At 54.1% G+C, this 21,288-nt stretch overlaps 2 protein-coding genes across 12 annotated transcripts in view; both read right to left on the bottom strand.

The window, feature by feature from the left end:
* Nucleotides 1-2,963: 2,963 nt before the first annotated feature.
* On the bottom strand, nucleotides 2,964-12,730 carry CDH24 (cadherin 24). Its single transcript, XM_080649538.1, has 12 exons — nucleotides 12,611-12,730; nucleotides 10,858-11,162; nucleotides 10,384-10,678; nucleotides 10,088-10,207; nucleotides 9,849-10,016; nucleotides 9,516-9,703; nucleotides 8,902-9,155; nucleotides 7,862-7,998; nucleotides 5,405-5,526; nucleotides 5,213-5,324; nucleotides 4,743-4,991; nucleotides 2,964-4,236 (listed from the first exon to the last, which is right to left on the bottom strand). The coding sequence occupies exons 2-12, from the start codon at nucleotides 11,056-11,058 to the stop codon at nucleotides 3,740-3,742; spliced, it is 2,343 nt and encodes a 780-aa protein (XP_080505664.1). The 5' UTR covers nucleotides 11,059-11,162; nucleotides 12,611-12,730; the 3' UTR covers nucleotides 2,964-3,739.
* An 872-nt stretch (nucleotides 12,731-13,602) lies between these two features.
* Nucleotides 13,603-21,288, bottom strand: part of ACIN1 (apoptotic chromatin condensation inducer 1) — a gene marked incomplete at its 5' end in the record, with an annotated part of 34,221 nt that continues 26,535 nt past the window's right edge. For 6 of the 11 annotated variants that reach the window (XM_080641256.1, XM_080641263.1, XM_080641261.1 and 3 more), the window contains 10 exons: nucleotides 13,603-14,584; nucleotides 15,285-15,385; nucleotides 15,495-15,819; nucleotides 16,003-16,110; nucleotides 16,482-16,589; nucleotides 16,942-17,087; nucleotides 17,832-17,976; nucleotides 18,383-18,535; nucleotides 18,633-18,766; nucleotides 19,635-19,677. In XM_080641256.1, coding sequence (XP_080497382.1) covers nucleotides 14,252-14,584; nucleotides 15,285-15,385; nucleotides 15,495-15,819; nucleotides 16,003-16,110; nucleotides 16,482-16,589; nucleotides 16,942-17,087; nucleotides 17,832-17,976; nucleotides 18,383-18,535; nucleotides 18,633-18,766; nucleotides 19,635-19,677 — 1,596 coding nt within the window. In that variant the 3' untranslated portion in view covers nucleotides 13,603-14,251. The remainder of the gene's footprint in view (nucleotides 14,585-15,284; nucleotides 15,386-15,494; nucleotides 15,820-16,002; nucleotides 16,111-16,481; nucleotides 16,590-16,941; nucleotides 17,088-17,831; nucleotides 17,977-18,382; nucleotides 18,536-18,632; nucleotides 18,767-19,634; nucleotides 19,678-21,288) is intronic. The other 5 variants (XM_080641259.1, XM_080641264.1, XM_080641260.1 and 2 more) reach the window with 1 other exon arrangement.

Raw genomic sequence — 21,288 nt, forward strand, 5'->3', positions numbered from 1 at the left:
TTATCCTGAGGCCCTGGGAGTAAGAAGTAGAGGAAGGGAGTGGTGGTCTGGAGCCTGGGATTGCCAGCTGAGCCCAGCAAAAGGCTTTCTGGGAACTGCATGTAGCTCAGTCTCCTGGGATGTTCTGTGCCCCTCCACTTCCCATAGACTAGGAGAGAGGATGGAACCCAGACAAAGAGAGCAGCACAGGAGGGGAGTCCTCCTTCCTGTGCCTCCTTTACCCATTGCCTCTCCCCTTTTCTTTTTCTTTCATGGTCCTGCCCTTCTTCACTCCTTTGACAGGTTCTGTCCTTCCAGAAGATAAGGTATTTGAGACCAGAGATAAGCCCAAGGGTCTTGTTGACAAGCCTGTTTCCCCAGGCCCTGTCTCCTGCTAAGTTTAATGAGTTGGGGAGGACTGACCCAGAAGAGTCAGTGGGGAGGGTTGGAAGAGCAGGCAAAGGTATGCATTCACGTCAACACACCCCTTACTACCTGGGGGTGGCCCACGGTCAGTTCTCCTTTTCTCCACTTATTCCTGAAGCTTGATGCAGATATCAGAGAGAGACCAAAGGGGTAGAGATCTTGCCTGTCCTGCCCTGAACTGGAAGACCTTGTTCCTCTGACACCCTGCTTGGTGTGCTGCCTCCTCACCGTCACCTGAGGCCTTTAGCGGACAGACAGCCCGCTCTTGCACAGGCCTTTGGGCAGTCAGGGGTCCAGTTCCAGCCTTCAGCAGAGGAAATGACAACTCCAGCACTGGGGCAAGGGTGGGAGGTGTGAGAGAGGGCAGTAACCTTTGAAGCAGCTTTCCTGATTGCCAGCACCCCACACTTGGAGTGGAGGGACACAAGGACCTGTCCTGACCCACCTACTTGAGTCTACAAGAGCCCTGCCTGGAGTTAGGAGGGAGGCCTGGGTGCTCACACTGATCCCTTCTCTGCTCAGGGAGTGGACATTGAGAGATGCTGGCTGCTCCCGCTCAGCTCCCACCCCAGTTGGCTTTGATTCTGCCTCTCTGGTCCTCACCCTCCTCCTTTGTGCTCCATGAAGAATAAGACAATGGCTCAGCCAGCTGGCTCAGTGGTTGAGTGTTGGTCTATGAACCAGGAGGTCATGGTTTGATTTCTGGTCAGGGCACATGCCCAGGTTGCAGGCTCAGTCCCCAGTGGGGGGTGTGCAGGAGGCAGCCAATCGATGATTCTCTCATCATTGATGTTCCTATCTCTCTCTCCCTCTCCCTGCCTCTCTGAAATCAATAAAAACATATCTATAATAATAAAAGCATAATATGCTAATTAGACCAGACATCCTTCCAGATGACCTTTCAGATGAAGTGGGGACTGCAAGGGAAGCCTGGGTCCCGGGTGCCAGAGGGAAGCCAGTGCCAGTAGCCAGAGGAAGGAAGGCCTACTCTTGCATGAATTTTGTGCACTGGGCCTCTAGTCTATTATAATAAAAGAGTAATATGCTAATTAGACCGGGAGACCTTCCGGACATCCTTCTGGACAAAGTCAGGGGCTTGGCCGGCCTGCAAACCACCCCAGGCTCTCGCCCAGGCCGCCCCACCCCCAGCAGGGACCCCCACCCCATCAGGGGGCTGGCGGCCTGCAAACCGCCCCAAGGCCCCTCACCCAGGCCGGCCTCAGCCCCCAAGGGAACCTCTACCCTGATCTGGGACCCCCACCCATGCACCAGGCCTCTATCTATACTAATAAAAGGGTAATATGCTAACTAGACCGGATGTCCTTCAGGACAAAGCCATGGTGGTGGGGCCCAGACAGAGGCAGTTAGGGGTGATCAGGCCGGCAGGGGAGAGCAGTTAGGGGGATCAGGCCAGCAGGCAGGCACGCAGTTAGGAGCCAGCAGTCCCAGATTGTGAGAGGGATGTCCGACTGCTGGTTTAGGATGACATCCCCTGAGGGGTCCCAGATTGGAGAGGGTGCAGGCTGGGCTGAGGGACACTCCCCCTCCATGCACGAATTCCATGCACTGGGCCTCTAGTATATATATATATAAAAGAATAAGACAATGGACTGGGGAGAATTAAAGGTTGGGGCAGCAGGCCCAGGTTCAGTGTGACTGTGCCATCTCACACTGGCCCACCCTTTCCCCAGTGGGCACCACAGGCCCCAAGATAGATTGGCTTGTCCCCCACACAAACACTTTTTCTTAGTCCAAAGTCCCTCTTCTTTTCTTCTTAGCCTTTCTTTTTTTTTTAATCCTCACCCAAGGATATTTTTCTATTGAAATTTTTTTTAGAGAGAGTGGAAGAGGGAAAGACAGAGAAATATCAATATGAGAAAAACTCATCGACTGGCTGCCTCCTGTAGGAGCCCCAACCAGGGCCCAGGGAGGAGCCTGCAACCAAAGCCGAGGTACGTGCCCTTGGCCAGAATTGTGCCCTGGACCCTTTGATCTGCAGGCCAACACTCTGTCCACTGAGCCACACCGGCTAGGGCTCTTCTTAGTCTTTCATCTCTCCTCCTCTCTTCTCTGTAGCCCTTACCATCTACTTCTTTCCAGCCTTCCCTCTGGCCAGTCCGCACATCTTAATTTCCTAGGACAGTTTGAGAACAGGAAACCCAAGGAGTTGGTGGTAGGAGTGGGGCACAAGTCATTATTTCCTTACTTCCTCAATGGAAGCAATGCAAACCCTCCTCTCTCTAGAGCAGCGGTCGCCAACTGGTGGTCCGTGAGGTCCGAAAGGTTGGGGACCACTGATCTAGAGGGACTTGAAGTGGACTGCCCCCCAAAGGAGAAAGAAATGAGCCAGAGGGAATAAGCTTAGGCCGCTCCGCCCGCCCTTTGGCACAATGAAGCTCCATACAGAAGCCTGAGTGCAGAAACAGAACAGGGCTCCAGCTTTACAAAATAAAGTGTTTGTTTATTATGAAATTAGAGATGGAGGCTCCTCCCCATCCTCCCTCTTTCCCCTTCCCCAGCTGCCTCCCCCTTTCCTTCCCCTCCCCTCCCGCTGGGGCCTGGGAAGCACACAAGACAATGCCCAGAGCTGGGATGCCAATAGCCTGGCAGAGCTCCAGGGAGGCAGCCAAGTGTGTGTGTGTATGTGTGGGGGGGTGCTGGAGCTCTCCCCTGGGGGTGGGCTGGCTCCCTTTCTCTGCTGGAGGCCAGGAGAGCCAGGATGGGCCATGAGTGATGGATGGAACCATGCGGGAAGGTCTGTAAAGACAGGAGAGCCTAGTTAGAGGTAGTGAGTGGGGGAGGGCTTCGGGCCACCTGCGCCCCACACAATCTTGGGGCACTGACCTGGGGCAGAACATCCCCTGCAGGAAGATGGGCAGCAGTGGCTGGAAGTTTCTCTTGCTTTTGGGATGGACAAAAAACAGAAATCCAGTCACAGGGACCCAGAGAGAAATGGGGCAGATGTGGCAGGAGACAGACACAGAGCATGTGTGTGGGGGCAAGGGAGACAGAGAGCATGTGTGAGATTTAGAATCCAGAGACAAAAACAGAGCCAGGGAGAAGGTGGGATCACAGTGACAGAACAGAAGACTCAGTCAGAGCCACACAACCCAGACCCAGACAGAGTTCCAGAGACAGAGGTCCCTGGAGAGAGACAGAAGACGCAGGAGGAGGGAGGTAGGAGAGGGTTGCCTGGGGGGTCAGGGACAAGGGACACAGGAATGGGGAAAAGGCTTGGGGCCCCTGGGCTGCTGCCGCCTGCTTGGACACCGGGGGTTCAACACTCAGAGGGCCGGTGCGGGCTACCCCACCAGGGCCGGCAGGGCAGCCCGACTCAGGGGGCCGGGGGTTCCTTGGCCCCGTACAGCTCGGCCAGGGTGCGGAAGAGCGGCCCCCAGTCATCCAGCGGCTCCGCGGGGCCAGGGGCGCCGCCGGCCTCGGAGCCAAGGGAGCTGAGGGAGCCACAGGACGAACCGCGGCCCTCGTAGCCGTACACCTGCACCGAGTCGTAGGGAGGCACGCTGGGGTCCTCGTCAGCCTCGCGGAGCCGCAGCGCCAGGAGCTGCGCCACGTCGGCGGGGCCGGGGCCAGGGGGCCGGGGCTGGCGCGGTGCCCGAGCCCGGGGTAGCACATCCCGGCGCGCGGGAGGCCCGGGGCCCGGTAGGGCCCCGTCGGGGTTCTGAAGGGCGCTGATGTCAAAGGCCTCCGTGTCCTCTTCTCCGCCGCCCTCATCGTCGTAGGTGATGATGTTTTCCCTGACGTCCTCCTCCTCCAGCACCATCAGTGCTTCCTGCTTTTGGCGCCGCAGGGCCACGAAGAGCACCACCAGGGCTGGGGGGAGGACACGCAGTGAGCCAGCGCGGGTGACGGAGAAGGCAGTGTGGCCCAGGGGCGGTAAGCCCTAGGTTTGACATCTAGTGAACTTTGTGTGAATCCAGACTTCAGTCCTTACTTGTTGTGTGAGCATGGGAAGTTGCCTAACTTGTCCCAACCTCTTTGACCCTTAGATCAATCGCTTGTATGGAAAACGGGGAAAGCATTTACCTCGCAGGGTTGTCAAAAGGATGAAATGAAATACCATTAAGTGATGTGCCCAGTGCCACATGTGGCCCAGAGCTGGGGCTCAAAACACAGTTTTTATGGCTTGTTACTGCCATTGCAGGGCAGGCATATGAGGCCAGAGCTTTCCTCTTGGATGCATCAGGCAGTGCGACAACCCAGGCACGAGGGTCCCTGTAAGCCCTAGGATGGGTTTCCCTAAGTCCAGGGTCCTGATGCCTCTCCACATCCCCAAGGACCTGGACCCCACATCTATGTCCCACTGTGGCCTGACTCACCAAGCAGGGTGCCCACACAGGTGACGATGGCGAGCAGGGCCCCGGTGCTGAGCCCAGCGGGTGAGAGCTGAGCCTCAGGCCGGCAGGATGCCACGGAGCCATCAGGCCGGCAGCGGCACATGCTGACGGTCACTGTAGCAGTGCTGCTCAGTGCTGGGGTCCCCCAGTCCCACAGTTCTATGGGAACTAGGTAGGGGGCCTGGCGGGGCGGAGCAGGACGAGAGGGCAGCAGCAGGCTGGCAGAGCCATCTGTGGGAGAGAGGAGGTGTTCCGACATCTCCTGGGATACCTTCCCAGTAGGGTTAGGCTAGCCCATGGAGACAGCTTCCCATGGGGAAGGTTTACAATCAGCAAACATGAGCAAATCCACATCTCCTTTCTGTTGGGAGGAGGGACCAGATAGGCGGGCAGGGGTCAAGTAGGCTGGAGATAGAAAGGAGCAGGGAGGCAAGTACGGGCAGGCCACCCACCTCGGTTGTCCCGGACAGTGAAGTTGGCATCGGGGCCCAAAGGACCTTGAAGGGAGACACGGCTACTGTTGCCAGCTTCATCTCTGTCCAAAGCCCGGATGACCTGAATCAGCTGGGAGGAAGAAAACAGGCCTTTATGGAGTGGGCAGCCAGAGGTCTTGAGGTCCCAACCCCTCTGTCTCAGCAGCTCACCTGGCCAGGGGCTGCTGAATCACACACGAAGGTGTCGTAGGGCTCAGCCAGCTGGGGAGCATTGTCATTCTCATCCAAGGTCTGGATGGCGACTTGTACACGGGAGGCCTGTGCGGAGCTATCTGAAGCCAGAACATGAACACATACACCCCACACACGCATACACAACATACACGGTGCATGGGTATGGATGTCACATGCAGCACATAGCATGCACATGCAACACATATGCATGTAATTTGCAAGTAGCAAACATTTTGCAATGAATAGAACAAGACCAAGTGCATACAACATTCATGTAGTGCCCAAGATATGTGCAATATACAATATACATTTGACAGGAAGGTAGCACGCATGATTTACATAAACAATAACCCACATGTAGGGCACATACACCATAAATGAAGGGTAGACAGAAGGTGCATACAGGTTGCATTTAGACAATAGCCATGAAATACACAAGCACAGGCATATCATATATTAGGACACTCAGCATTTAAAATAAATGCAACATACATGAAGTGGATGTTCAGTGTACACAGTGGGTACAGTATCCGCCACCCCCCAGGGTCCAGATAATGCATTTCATGCCCAGCATTGGTGGGAGGGGACACACACACACACACACACACACACACACACACACACACACACACATCACACCCCATCAGAGGAAGGCTGTGGTGCAGCAATGAGTATCACTTAGAATTGACCTTGGGGAGGGAGGAGCTGCATGCTGCACAGGGTACAGAGCCTGGGCACCACAGGCAGTCGCAGGCCCCTCTTGTCCCATCCCTTCATCAGGTGGCTCCCACCACTACCCTGCCTTGCTCCTCACTGCCAGTGGCCCCAAGAGAGAATGGGGATATGTGCATCGCTGCTCACTGTAGTGCTCACGGTTCCTAGGCTGATCCCTTTTAAAAAATCCCCCCCCCCCCCGCTGATCTCTTTAATATTGCCCTCACCTCCCCCACCCCATGAAGAGAGCTGAAGGTCGCAGCCTGGCAAAGGAGGCTGAGTGGGCTGCCTGGCTAAAGGTTGGGGATACCCAGAGACGGGATGGGGTTAGGATCCATTCCTTCACCGCACTAAGGGCCCAGGATCTGCTAGTTGATACTGGGGTTCCAGCGGGGAGCAGGACTTGCCAGAAGGGTGAAAAGACAGTGAGGGGAAACACACACACACACACACACACACACACACGGCTGGTTATGTGTACATAGGCAGCCATAACACATACTATATATATACTCAGGAACACTCAGGGACAGACAGGCATGCACTCCACGTGACACCCAGCTGCATGGACATAAACACAAACCTATACAAGTACGATTTAACACGGATGACAGCAGTGTGGTGAAAGGACATAGCTCAGACTCTCCAGCCTGACTGGGTCTGCCTGCTCCATCACTTCATCTCTGGGTGACCTTGGGAAGTTCTTTAACTCGCCTTTGCTTGAGTTTTCTCATTGTAAAACGGGGAAATAATCATACCTCCCCCACAGATTTGTGGTGATGATTAAATGAATAAATCTACATTTAGTACTAAGACCAGTGCCTGATATACAGTAAGTAATAAGTTATTATTGTCCATAAACACTCACATATATAAAACAACAGATACAACCGGCTACATGTACCTATCATTATACACATTCAATTACACATGTGCATAAATCATGTAAATGTAATTCTACACACTCAACTACATATACAAATATATAGACATGTACTCATAAATATATATGTGAGCATATGTACTTTTCATACACATGGAATTATACTCACACATAAGTGCACAACACACACATACATTAGCTCTTGACTGACATGCAAACATCTACACACCACAGTGACAACTCCCATAGACGGGACACAGCAAATGTAGTACACCCTGGGCGTGAGCAGGGGTGATAAGGGGAGACTGACTGAGGGGAGGGGGTCTTCCTGCCTCCATGGGCCAGAGCTGCCCGGAGAGAGGCCGCTGAACCATGCTGTGGTGACTGGTGACTGACAGGGGCAGGAGAGGAGCCAGCCTTCTCCCCTACCTTGAGGATTCCCCACAGGGCTTCCCTGCGAGTGGCCATCAGGGCCCCCAATCAGCCCCCTTCCCCGGCCCTTGGCTTCAGTCTGAAGCAGAGAGTACGCAGGGCAGGTCTGCCAGGGTGCAGGCTGGGATTCTTAGGGGTTGGGAACTATTTGAGGTTACACTTACTTTGGAGATGAGAAAAGTCAGGTATAGGAGTGAATTTAAGGTCAGGAGAATGCTCTAGCAGACCCACCAGCCTAGGAAAGCAGGCCTGCCTGATGGTGGTGATCCAGACCGGGGACCCAGTACACGGGGGAGGGTCCGATGGCAGTACCCTCCCCTCCCTGCACCCACGCTCAGGGACAGTCCCTCTGCCAGGAGGCTGCTGCCTTCTCCAGGGCCTCCTGGGGGCCCAGGACTCCTCACCAAGCTCTGTGGCCAGCACTGTGAGGTTGTGCCAGACTCGAGCCTCGCGGTCCAGGGGCACAGCTGTGCGGATGGTGCCGTCCTCAGGCTCGATGGAGAAGCAGCGCTCCACATCCGAGTGGGGGAGGATGGAGTATCTGGTGAAAACAGAGCAGAATTGGGGCTGATCTGGGGGCAGGGCCACAGCTTGCTGCTCTCCCTCCCTTCCCTCTGTTCCCCTTACTGGGCATCCTGCCCCATGCATCCATAACCATAACTCACATAGGGTCCCCTTGAAAGACAATGTCCCTGGGAAGTCATCAACATTAAATACCTGTCATGAAACTCAGGGGGCCTGGGTTTCCTTGGGGTCGGGGAGAGAGACAGAAAGAGGTAGAAGTGGGGAGACACTGCCTGTCTTTCAGACTCGGGGCTCTGTCCTGGGGACCCCGGGATCTGTGTTCTAGCTCCGCTCTGCCCCAGACCCACTGTGGGACCTTGGGCAAATGGTTTAACCTCTGTTTCCTCAACTTCAAAATGGGAATGATACCAGCTCCTCCCTCAGTGCTGTGACCGTGGCTGGCTAGGAGGTGGAAAGAGGGGTTCTTCTCTAGGCACAGTCCAGGTTTGACTCCCAGCTCTGCCACTTACCGACTGGGTGACCTTGGGCAAGTTACTAAACCTCACAGGGCCTAGCCTCTAAGAAGGCTGGTGATGAAAAGGCTACTTCATAGGGCAGTTGTGAGAATTAAATGTCAGTGTGACATGCTGAGGGAGTGACCCCAGTGAGAGCGACCAGGATCAGTCACACTCTGCTTGCTCCCATCTGCTTGCACTGCCACTAGGAGGCACCTCTCCCATCCACCCAGGGGGATGGGTGGAGAGTCGGGAGTGTTGAGCCAGGTCCTCCAGCCCTCCCCTGGCCCCAGGTCCCCAGGGAGGGAGACCTCTGCCAGGAGGCAAGTGTGACTTTTGGTAAAGGAGACACATCCTCCAAGGGACTAGACTGCCACTGGGCACCTTCCCCCAGGCCTGGCCCTGCCCTGACACCCTCCACTCACCTGATCAGGCTGGCGGGGGAGTCCAGGTCAGTGGCTGAGACCTGGCCCACCAGGGTCCCAGGAGCCTTGTTCTCGGGCACCACCAGGTGGTAGGCTGCCTGGGTGAAGGCGGGAGGCTCTGGGGCATCCTGCACAGCTATGCGCACTGAGGCCACATCCTTGAAGGGCCCTCGCCGCAGGTAGGCTGGGTCAATGAGCGTGTTGGTGGCCTCCACACGGAAGGAGTAGGAGTGACGGGTCTCAAAGTCTAGGGACTATGGCAGGGGAGGTGGAGTGACTGAGACATGTAGAAACCAGGGCAGGCCCAGGCTCCCGGAGGGGGAGGGGTCCTTTCCCCAGAAGCACCCAGTGCTCAGCCCACCTCAGAGAGGGCCAGTGGCCTTGGTGGTCAAGGGTGGGGGCAGACGACTTAGTGAGCAACTCTGGGTCTACCCCCAGCTCTATCACAGACTCTGATATATGAAGTCTTGAGCCCCAGAAGGATGAGGGGATGACCATGATTTCTGAGCTCTAACATAGCTTCCTGAGTCTGTTCTAGACCAGTGAGAAGTGTGTCCCGGGGGCAGGAGGTGGGTATGAGTGAGTCTGCGAGTGTTAGCTGACAAGAGGCTGACCTTTCGGACAGTGAGGAGCCCATCTCGACCTTGGGCGTCTGTGCTGATGCTGAAGGCCTCGGACCCCTCCCCATCTAGGATGCTGTATGCCATGAGGGCGTTGTCCCCCAGGTCTGGGTCCTGGGCCCGAAGCCGGCCCACCAGGGTGCCTGGCCCAGCTGTCTCCACCACCGAGAACTGGTACAGGCCTTGGGGGTGGATGGAGGGGAGACATTCTCAGAGAGGTCCCCAACCCTCCTCCCTCCCTCAGCACTTCCTTCTTCCGGAGCCTGGCTGGGGAGGAGTGGGGTGGGTGGTCAAAGGATGGCTCAGGTGGCAGCACTGGCCCCTTACTCTGAGGGAACTTGGGGGGATTGTCGTTGACATCGCTGAGGGTGACTGTCACTGTAGTACTGCCCGACAGCCCCCCCATGTGGCCGCCCATGTCCTTGGCCTGAATCACCACCAAGAACTCCTCCTGTGTCTCTCGGTCCATGTTGGGGATGGCGGTACGCACGACTCCTAGGGAGAGACACTGGGTCAAGGGGTGCCTCTCCCATGGCTGCCCCACCACTCCTGACCCATGTCCTCACCAGTCTGGGGGTCCACGGAGAAGAAAGGCAGTCCATCCAGCACAGTGTACACCAGCTTGGCGCTGTTCCCATAACTGGGGTCATCGGCGTCGTGAGCAGTCACCTGGATGACTGATGTCCCTGTGGGGGATCCCGGCACCCCACTCAGCAGGGGCAGGGCCAGGAGGGGAAGAATAGTAGATGAGGGGAACCCAGACATGAGCAGGCCTGAATTGAAGGATTAGGTTTTGGGGCAGAAAGCAAGGGGAAGGAGAGAAGAGGAGTGGGATCTGCGTGTTTAGACTTGGGTTACTTACCGACGTTAGACATCTCAGGAACTGTGGCGTGGTAGGGCCCGAGTGGGAAAATGGGGGGATTGTCGTTGATGTCTTGCACCTTGATGATGAACTCTGATGGGGGCTCCAGGGGACGGTTGGAGGCTCGGTCCACGGCTTGGGCCAGTAGCACATACTGGGCCTTCTCCTCCCGGTCCAAGCTCTTGGTGACATGGATATTGCCTGTGGCCTCGTCAATCACAAACACGGTGCCTGCCCCCTCCCCGGTCAGCAGGTACTTGGTACGGCCCTCACCCCGATCCACATCCGAGTGCAGCTGTAAGGGTCAGAGGAAAATGGCAGCAGGTTCCACACACAGGAACAGCAGGTTAAAGAGTAAGTCTGGGACTGAGTGGAGTGTTAGGAGTCCTGAGGGACCAAGGTCATTGCAGAAATGATGAAGTTACAGGGCAGGGCTTGAGAGTCAAGGTAGCCATAGGAGGGCTTGATCCTTACCTTGCCAATGAGGACGGGCTCTGGACCGGCGTATTCCTCGATGACAAAGAACTGGTTCCACACCCAGCTCCTTCGGGTCCGCAGCAGTGCTGGTCCTGGGCCCCTCCGGGCCCCTTCCCAGGCCCTGGCTGGGGCTGCCAGGCGCCCCATGCAGCCCCAGCCACCCAGCCAGGCCAGCAGGAGCCTCACCAGGCCCCACATGTTTGGGCTTTAGCCAGGGCTCTGTTCACTGTCCCCAGGTGCTGAGGCATGAGCTGACTGGGGCAGAGGGGCACATGCGCTGGGGCTATCCCATGGATCCACACCTGCAGGACAGGTAGCTGTTCAGGGTCAAGGCAACACTTAACCCTCCCTAAACCAGAGGTAGATACTCTACGGAACCAGACTCCCACGGCCCAGAACCCAGACGAAGACAGAGAGCAGACAGTCTGGTCCTTCCCTCCACCCGGCTCTGCCTGTATTCACCTCCATCCCTCCAAGCTGATAAATCTCCAGCCAGTCAATTCCGAATAGAGAAGATGGGGAAGAAAACAGGCGAGGGGGTGCTGGGAGGGCTTGAAACCCCATGTTGGACATGAAGCAGGGAGGCTGGAGGAGATGGGTACCACCCGGAAAGGCTTACCACCCAGGGGTTGGGATTCATGGAGTTGTCTAGGGTCAGGCTGAAATCACAAGGAGTGCAGCCTGAAACAGGCTTGAGAGCCCTTGGAAGTCCCTCCCCCTGCAGGAACCTGCCCCTGGCCCACACTGCTGGCTGAAGTCCTTGAAAGGGACCTGGGCTTATGAGGCAGAGTGGGGGGCCAGAGCTGAAGGAAGAGGGAGTAGAGTTGGGGCAGAGCCAGTAGACTAGGGAGGAGGAAGAGACACAGCGTGATTGGGGGTGAAACCAAGACTGGACTATCCAGTAGAGACAGAGACAGAATGGCAGTGAGACTGAAGGAGAGATCAAAGGAGGCTGCCTGGTGTCTGAAAGGCAGACAAGAGTCATAGGTACTGGTCTGGGGAATGGAAGGGAAGGGGCAGAGGGGCTTCCCATGTGTGATGGGCAGGCAGGTCAGCCTCAGCTGCAGGGGTCATACATACCAGGCCGCCTGAACTTCATTCTGGGAGGGGGTGGCTAGGAGGGGCTTCGGGGTGGGAGCTAGAGTGAGGACCCCTCCCACAGCCATCTCCTCCCTCTGTCCTGGAGGGGGGTTCCCCGCAGGTAGCTGTGGCTGCCTCCATCCTCCCTGGGAGCAGACACACATCCGACAATCCTTCCCCTCCCGAGGGAAGAGGAAAGCCGGAGGGAAGCCGGGGACCAGAGAGGGAGGCGGGACGAGGAGGAAAGGAATAGAGTGGAAAACAGGATAGTGGGAAGGGGAGAGGAGCGGGAAAGAATACGGGAAGGAAAGGAGAGCGGGAAAAGAGAGGAGAGAGACAGGAAAGGAGAGACTAAGGTAGAGGAAGAAAAAGGCAAAGAGGAAGTGGAGATAGGGAAAGACAGGTCAAGAGGGAGAGAGAAGGGTTGGGGAGACAGGGAAGGGGCAGAGATGGCAAACTGGCAGAGAGAAGAGACATCAAGGGAGAGGAAAATGGGAAAAAGAGGGCGGGAGGTGCGAGAGAAGAAGAGAAAGAGGTAGAGCGCGGGAGAAGGGAGCCGGCAGCAGGCTCTCAGCCGCGGAGCGCACTGCTCTGAAGACACCCGCAGACTGCGGGCCCCCTGCTGCCCCTCCGCGGATCCCCGACCCCGGGCTCCAGGACAGGCCCTTACCTGGCAGTGTCGAAGGGCCCCGCCCGGCGGGGAGCACCCCCGCACGCCCCCGTTGCCGGGTCCCGGGGGCACAGCCTGAGCCGATCCGAGCGGGCGCCGCGGCTCCGCTGCAGGTCTGAGCGGCCCGGCGAGAACAAGGGAGCGAGACGGAGGGGGCGGGGGAAGGAGGCTCCGCCTGCGGAGGAGCGAGGCAGCTCCGCGCCGCGCGGGAGAGGAGAGCCCAGCCTCCGACCCTCCCCGGCCAGCCCGGCCCGCGCGGCGGGGGCGGGGGCGGCGCCACCAGGCCGCTGGGCGCATACAGATGCACCACCCCTCCCGGGCCGGGTCCGCAGCGAGGCACTTGGGTGGACGTCCTGGCCAGGTCCCCAGAGCTGGTGGGAGGGTGCACCCGAGAGTGCCAAGGGGACCGCATGCCCCCCACAGCGGGGCCGTAGGGCGAGCTGGGGGCTAGGCGGGGAGTTAAGGGGCCACTGCGGAGAGGCCCGCTCGCGCTCGCGGACCGGCCTCGGGGGCAGGTATGAACCCTGGCCGTAAGGCGGCGTCATTTGGGGAGCCGGTGCAGGACACGGTAGCGAGCCTGCTGGGGTGCGCTTCAGGATGGCATTAAGGTCGAGGGAGTCCACTGGCTGGGCCCAGGAAGCAAGGCACCAGACTGGCGGGAACGGAGGTGGGGAGTGGAGCCTTTTTGGGAAGCTCATTAACAGGCGCCTACCGAGCGAGCGGCTGCCGCCCCCTGGCGGCAGTTGTGGGAGGCACCTTGAAGGTGAAAAGCAGGTGACCAAAATGCCTCCAGCAGGACTAGGGGGCCTTCCCCTCTACCCCGCAGTGAGGTAGCCCCTATCTGTGGTGTGGTTCGAGCCAAGGCAGGGAGGAAGGTGGTTTGTCCGGTTCTGGGAAGCAGCAGTCTGCTGAAAGCTATGCTGGCTCCAGCCAAAATCCACAATTTGGCTGTCTCCCAGGGCCCTACCCAAGGAAAGCCACTCACACACTAGTTAAAACTAAGTCAGATTTTTATTATTTTCCATAGACCACATCATTTAATAATAAAAAAAATAAAAATAAAAATTGAACAAAAGGAAAAGGTGGATATAAAGTGAAACTGGTGGGCAGAAGGCAAGGGCTGCAGGACAGAAGACTGGGAACTGCAGGGGCCCTGGGACTCAGGAGATGCTGATTCAGCTCATAGGTGACCCAGTCCTGGCCCCAACTGTTCCCAAGAGGGGGTGTGAGTACCCAAAAGAGGTGGTGAACAGGATGGAGAAAAAAGGAAAAAGGTTGGGGCTCCTGGCTGTGCCCCAACTCTGGGCCACCACCTCCCTCTCTAACCTAGCTCTTCCCTCTCACAGACTTCATGGGAAATGAGAGGAGGGCTAAATCCCGAGATAGGTTATGGCAGTGGCCGGCAAACCGCGAGCCTCGGTTTGCCGCTCTGTTGACTAATGAGTTTGCCGACCACTGGGTTATGGGGTATAGGGGAGGAAGATGGCCACTGCTCCATTTGGTATGTGGGGACAGGTGGCAGCCATACTTCAGCACTGGGCAAATGGCATGAAAGAGATTGTACCTATCCCTCTGTGGCCTTGAGCCCCCACCCCGGGGCAGGGTGGCTGATGCCTGCAGCTCTCTCTACTGTTTTCCCAGCTAGCGGCGCCCACCCCGGTCCCGCACAGGTGTGCTCCGACTCCGGCTCCTGCTGTGGCGCTTGGTGTCTCTGCGGTCCCTCTCCCTGCCTCGTTCCCGGTCCCTTTCCCTTTCCCTATCCCTGTCACGCTCCCCCCTGTCACGCTCCCGGTCCCTCTCTCTCTCCCGGTCCCGCTCTCGGCTGTGCTCTCGCCGCTTCTCTCGCTCCAGCTGTCGGTTCCGCTCCCGCTCTGCTTCCTTCTCCCGCTCCTTTTGTTCTTCTTCTTCTTGCTCCTTCCGCCGCTTCTCCCGCTCCTTGGCCCGTTCAGCCCTCTCTGCCTCCTTCTGAACAATCTGCAGCCGGCAGGAAAGGCAACAGGCATTTATTTCAGTCCAGCTCACATCAGTCCTGCTTTTGTCTATTTGCACCCAGACCAGGCACTCCTCGCTCAGGGTCACTGTTGGCTTTGCTGTTAAGCAGGAAGAATGTGTGTGTGTGTGTGTGTATATGTGTGGGGTGGGGGTGGGGGAGGGAAGGCGGCGCAGCAATGACATTTGTCCTTGTCTCAGAGCCCCAGTTCCTCCAAGTGTTTACCTTTTACATTCACAGCAGGTAGTGGGCACCATCCATACCTGGCCTCTGGTATTTCCCTAGCTGCCTATATGTGAACAAATCTCTTTTCTCTTTAGTTGAGTGGCATAAACCTAAAATTCCCAAAAGGCCTATTACAAAGAAACAAATTTAAAAAGCAAAACCCCTACATATTAAAACGGAAATGGATGAGTTTATACAACAGATTTCTCTGCTACCTGAAATTAATTTTTAAGAAGCATGACTGGCACAGTCAGCTGCCTAGGGTATGCGCACACAGTTCCTGTCTTGGTGTCTCCCTCCACCCGCTCAGGTTTAGCTTCTCTACAGGACAGTCTCATCAACCGTTTCTTAAAACTGCCTCTTTCCGTGATGCTCAGTTTCCTCCCTTATTACCCTAAGCCGTTCCTTGGGCCCCAGCCTTGCTGCAGCTCTGAGCAGGGCAGGAAGGCCAGCACCCACCTGGCTGTCAGTGAGTGGGAGCCAGTAGATGCAGGGAGCTGCCTTGGTCTTGCGGAAAAGGTCGTCCAGAAGCTTGGCCGGTGGTTCCTCCTGAGCTTTCTCTGAGGTGCAAGAAAATGAGTCAGTCTTGATGCATAGGCCCCCATGTCCCATCCCACTTGGGTCCCTTTGCCATGTACCAGCGGATAAATGTGCCCCACAGCTAAATACCTTTCTTCTCACTCTTCTTTTCTTTGGATTTTGCACGTTCCTTGCGGCGGCGGTCACGGGACCGTGATCGGGAACGGGGCCCTTCTCGAACTTTGTCCCGATCCCATTCACGCTCTGATCGAGTTCGCTCCCGGCGCTCCATTTCCCGTTCCCGCTCTGCCCACTGTTCCCGCACTGCCCGCTCCTGCTCCCTCTGCTCTGCTCGGGGATGCTGCGGTGGCTGGGCTGGGGGCGGGGGTGGAGGGTGCAGGGGCCGTGGTACCCCCTGCTCCTCTGTCTTAGTTTCAGAGGGACGGTCCACTAAGAGGCCCCGATGATAATCCAGCTGTGAGTAGAGGAGGGACAAGGACAGTCAGGATGGAGAGGACATCACTCCCACAGAAGGAGCCTAGGTACCAAAGGACAGAGGCTTCAGAGCCTATGGTTCAACTAAAGGAACCAAATACGAGGGAGGAGAAAGAAATCTCAGGAGAAGATGGCCTCCCCTGCCTCTACCTCAGTTTCTTACCTCATCTTGCTCAGCATAGTCGGCACAAAGGAATTTGGGATTGGACTGGGGCCATTTGACCCCATGTAGAGCCGTTCGAGTAGCAACTGCTTCTTCTACTGTTGAATACTGGTGGAGGAAGGGAGAAGGCAGAGGAGTCATAAAAGGCCTTTAACCTTGTCCACTTGCTACAATGCCCTCAAACCTGCCACGCTGGTCACAAAAAGAAACATGCCATAATCTAGAGCAGGCGTCCTCAAACTACAGCCCGCGGGCCACATGCGGCCCGCCAAGGACATTTATCCGGCCCGCCGGGTGCCGTTGCCTGTACTGCTTAGCAGCCGACTCGTCCCGGGCCCGCAGTGTGCATAGGAATTTGTTCATAGTTTTTTTTTTTTTAAAACTATAGTCCGGCCCTCCAACGGTCTGAGGGACAGTGAACTGGCCCCCTGTTTAAAAAGTTTGAGGACCCCTGATCTAGAGCTTCATCTGCTCCTCACCGTTACAAAGCAATGAGACTTGATCTTGTCAATCCAGAAGGCCTCTTCCACCAGAGTTCCTGTACGTCCCAACAATTCCTTCAGTTGGCCTAAAGTGAAGGGACGAACCTGCCAATGAAAGCAGAAGAACAATACTCAGATAACTAATATTAAGATTTCCCAAGCCACTGTCACAGAGGAGTACAGCTTCAAAGTTTGCTGTGGGCACAGAAGTGAGGAATCCTCTGGTAGTAACGTGAGAAGAATGGTAACACTCCCTAAGGCGTTATATGCCAGCCCTTCTGCTAATTCTAAGAAAACTCTGCAAGGTGGTATTTTTTTCTCTCCCCATTTTTCAGATGAAAAGACAGATAGTGGGGTTAAGTAACTTGCTCAATTTGTCTCTTTAGGAGTTGACCCTAAGAAGTATGAGTCCAAAGCTCAAATTCAACAAGGCTGCGCTGTGGGAAAAATAACTTACCAAATTGGAGATGTGTACGATGTTACTGATCTTTCCCCGGGGTGGAGAGGGCACTTGAGCAGTTCGGACTGGATCATCAATTGTAATGGAAACTCCAGACTTCTGCTGGCTAATGGAACGTCGTGTTAAAGTATCTCCTAAAGTCACTATCAAATAGAGCACACAAATGGTTTTCAGTAGGAAACAACATGACTTTTTTAATTTTATTTTATTTTATTTTTGAGGGAGAGAGAGAGAGAGGAAGGGAGAGGGAGAGAGAAACATAGATGTGAGAAATATTAATTGGCTACCTCCTGCATGCCCCCTACTGGGGATCAAGCCTGCAAACCAGGCATGTGCCCACCTTTTGGTACATGGGACAACACTCAACCACCTGAGCCACAAGGACCAGGGCAACGTGACTTTTCCCGACTCAGGAGTTACTCTTCCATCTAAATGTGTTGAGCACCTATAATGTGCAAGGTATTGTCTAGGCCAGTGGTCGGCAAACTCATTAGTCAACAAAGCCAAATATCAACAGTACAATGATTGAAATTTCTTTTGAGAGCCAAATTTTTTAAACTTAAACTTCTTCTAACGCCACTTCTTCAAAATAGACTTGCCCAGGCCGTGGTATTTTGTGGAAGAGCCACACTCAAGGGGCCAAAGAGCTGCATGTGGCTCGAGAGCCGAAGTTTGCAGACCACGGGTCTAGGCTAATCTCATTAAGGGGACTCAAAGATTATACAGAGTCAAAACTAGCCCTCAAGTAGCTTAATAACTTAGGAGGGATAGAGAAAGACAGATAAATAAAATACTATATAAAGCTGGAAAACATTAAAAGAAGTCCAAATAAAGTGCTCTGGGAATTCGGGGAGTTGCACTGTTTCACTCATTAGGGGTTCACCCACCTTTCTTTACTTCATGCTCCACAGGTGGGGGCAAGGCCACCTCTACTGAAACCTGGGGAGGTATAGGGGGTTCTGCTTCAGGCTCTTTTTCTTCTTCTTCTTCTTCTTCCCTCTGCCCATTCTCCTGGCTCTCTGTAGGTACTACCTATAAAGAATCAAATGTGGAGGGACTCTTAAACACTAGCATATTCTTTTTAGCCTCTGGTTTCCTGTGAGAGAGGGTCGGACAGTTAACCCAGCATGTGTCTTCCACTAGGGGAAGATTTCATCATTAAGTTCACCTCTACCACATCTTGGAATTGTTAATGCGTCAACTCTGTCATGAGGAAAACTAAGCCAGGAGTTCCATAGATTTTCTTCTGTATAGAGTAAGAGAGTAAATATTTTTAGGCTTTGTGACCCATACAGTTTCTGTTGCAACTATTCAACTCTGACTTTATAACACAGAGCAGCCACAGACAAGCGTACATGAACTACTCCATCATAGCTCCTTGGTTGCCTGCTCTGCCTCCACTAATCCCTCCCTCAACACTGGGGTGAAGGAGCCTTACCTGAGTAACAGTCCGGCATATTTTCAGCCCTTTGTCATGGGTCCCATCGTCACCATTGCGATCGGTTTCATCCTCAGAGATTCGGGAGTCATCAGCATGAAGATCCACAACAGCCTCCTGCCCCGCCAGGGGTTTGATGTCGGGGATGAGGCTCTGGGACACAGATACCCCCCACCCCGTTACACTGGGCCCATGTCTACTCCCACCTCAATGTGTCTCATCCTCCCTTCCCTGGCTCCTCCCACCTCACCTTGAGTGATTCGGTGGTGATACTGATGGAGGGTTTCTTCTGTGTGGTGGCTGTGCTGGCTCCCCAACGCCGCTTCCGACAAGGCTGGCCCCCCTCTGTGTCACTGTTTCCACCTGGCACCCCCTTGGCAGCTGCTGTTCCCAAGAAATAGGACCCAAAAGTTAGATGGTCTCAGGCCCTCTACTGGTTCATTCAACACCCAGATAGCCTTCAATTGGAATTCTAGTAAAAGGTTAACTTAAGGAACTTATATTTGGGGACTGGGGAAACCATGCTTCAAAATAAAAGGACTGGAGCCACTTCCTGACAAATGAAAGCTACTCATCTCTGAAGGCAACAAGGAAGAGTAACCAGTTTAAATTTTTAGTGGTAGAAATATCTAAAGTTCTGGGGAAGAAAGATTGAGGAGGACATGGTAATGCAGAAAAACAAAAACAAAGCCATAATACTAAAATCTAAGTTAAGATCATGATGTGATCTGATTATGCTTTAGGTTAATTTTCACACTACAGATTGATATTTAAGATATAAAGATCTATTACACTTTTGTCAATTTAAGAGTTCCTCATTGGGAAAATGTTAAACATGTTACTGTTTGAAGTGTGGGGCACTCTCTTTTCCTCAGATACTCTCTTAGAGTAAGGCATAAACTGGTAAGCACTATATAGGATTCCCTCAAACCCACTCCTGGTTTTGAGAGTTCAGACACCTGAAAGAATAAATACATGTAGGACTAAATAAGAAATGGTGAAACACTTCACAATCTACCTCACTAGAGTTGAGAAAGAAATGTGACTGGGGAAAAATGACAAGGATTGTCTGTTTTGTTTCAAAATGGAACCCTACATATGCCAAAAAGATGTAGATTTGCTGTGTGGAGGTCATGAGGCAGGAGAGAGTGACCCAAGAATGCCATTGAGAGAGAATGGGAATTTATTTCTCTGTGAACTCTGGTTTTTATGCTACTCTTGGCCTTTATCAGGGATTTGGGGCTAGACTTACAGACAACGGAGATCTTCCTCTTGAATGATTTAGGCAGCGAACTCTGTATAGAGAAGAAAAGGGGAAAAAAGAGAAAGAGACACACCCCACAGAGAGGGGGGAAAGAGGTTAGATGGGGCAGTCTTAGCTTAAGCTTCAAAGACACAGAGAGAGAGACACAGAGACAGACAGAGACCAAAACAGAAGCAGCAAACGGCAAAAACGAAGCAGAATCAATGCAAGTTAGAGAAATAGAGAAAAAAATAAAACCAAACATCACAGCAGGGAAAAATCCTCTAGCTCATACCACACCTATGTATTAGCTTAACCAGAAATAAGCTGGAAGAGGAATTCAGTAGCCTCCCAGCCCTTCCAAGTTGTTGGTCATGTCCTTTTCCGCTGTGTCTATGGGGTAAGGGGACACCAAGCCCAGGCTGTGCCCAGAACTGGGTCATCTGGCTTCCCAGGTCTTCCTTGCTAACTTGGGGAAAACATGAGGAAACCAACTTTGGGATGGCAACTTTAACAAGGGAACAATCCTCCTTTTCTCAATGTCCAGTCTGACATCCACTCACAGTGGCTTTGAGTCGTTAAGACAGTGGTCACGATTGTCCAGACCCCCACCACACTGTGGAAAAGGGCAGCACTGGACCCACTGGAGATGAGGCCCCTGAGAAAAGTGCCCGGAAAGAATTTTAAGGTGTCTTTGGTAAAGGAAGGTTTCTATGAAGGGCAGACTGTCCCCAGGAGAGTCTCACTCAAACTTTCCAAGCACTGTGCAACTCGAGTAAAGCCTTACTGTTTCCTTCTGAACAGGGCTTAAGCCTTAGGGGCTCTGCCAAGGACTAGAAACCTCCAAAGTTGATTTAAAGTAATTTTCTGTCCCAAACACTCAGTGGGAGAAAGACTATGGACAGAACAAAAAGAGGAAGAGAGAGAAAAGGGGAATAGTGCATTTTTAGACTTAATGCTTATTTCTGGAAAAACTAAGAGCTACCACCCTTCTTAAAGGCAGGGAAGTACCCTCTTGATAAAATCCCCTTTCACCATCCACCCCCCACAACCCCATCTGTGTAGTCTAACCAAGTCTCCCTGGTCTCCGTTAAGGGCCAGCCTGACCCCTAGCCAGTCTGCTCTTGATGGGTAAGTTAGTGAGAAGAAGAAAAAAAAAGTCTTAATTAAAACAGGAAAAACATGAACCAAATAAATAAATAAATCCAATAAAGAAATCAGAAAAAGAAAGAAAAAGAAAAAATTAAAATAAAACATAAAATAAAAAGAAGAAGAAAATAAAGAGGAAAATAAACTAGGAATATGACAAATGTTCCAGGTACCATCTCACACCTGGGATCTTCAGTTCAGCCAATCGCACCTCACTGTGTACTGTATCTAGTCAACCGCCGGTCCAATCAGAATGAGCCCTCCCTGCTAGGCGCTGTGCAATTGGTGGGGGGTTGGGTTGGCAAAAAAGGTGGGCGCACGGCGTGGTGGTCAGCACGGCAATGCCAGAGTCCTCCCAGGGGCGCAGGGGGGGCGGGAGGGAAACGTGTGGGGGGACGCTGCCCAGTTTCCATGATGTCAATATAGTTCACTGGTGGTAGCCGGCTCAGCGAGGGGTACAGGGGGAAAAAGGGGCAGAGACATCAGTCCCAGCTCTGTAGGGGCATCATCTTGC

This window comes from Plecotus auritus (genome assembly GCF_963455305.1).
Source record: "Plecotus auritus genome assembly, chromosome: 1".
Classification (NCBI taxonomy): domain Eukaryota; kingdom Metazoa; phylum Chordata; class Mammalia; order Chiroptera; family Vespertilionidae; genus Plecotus; species Plecotus auritus.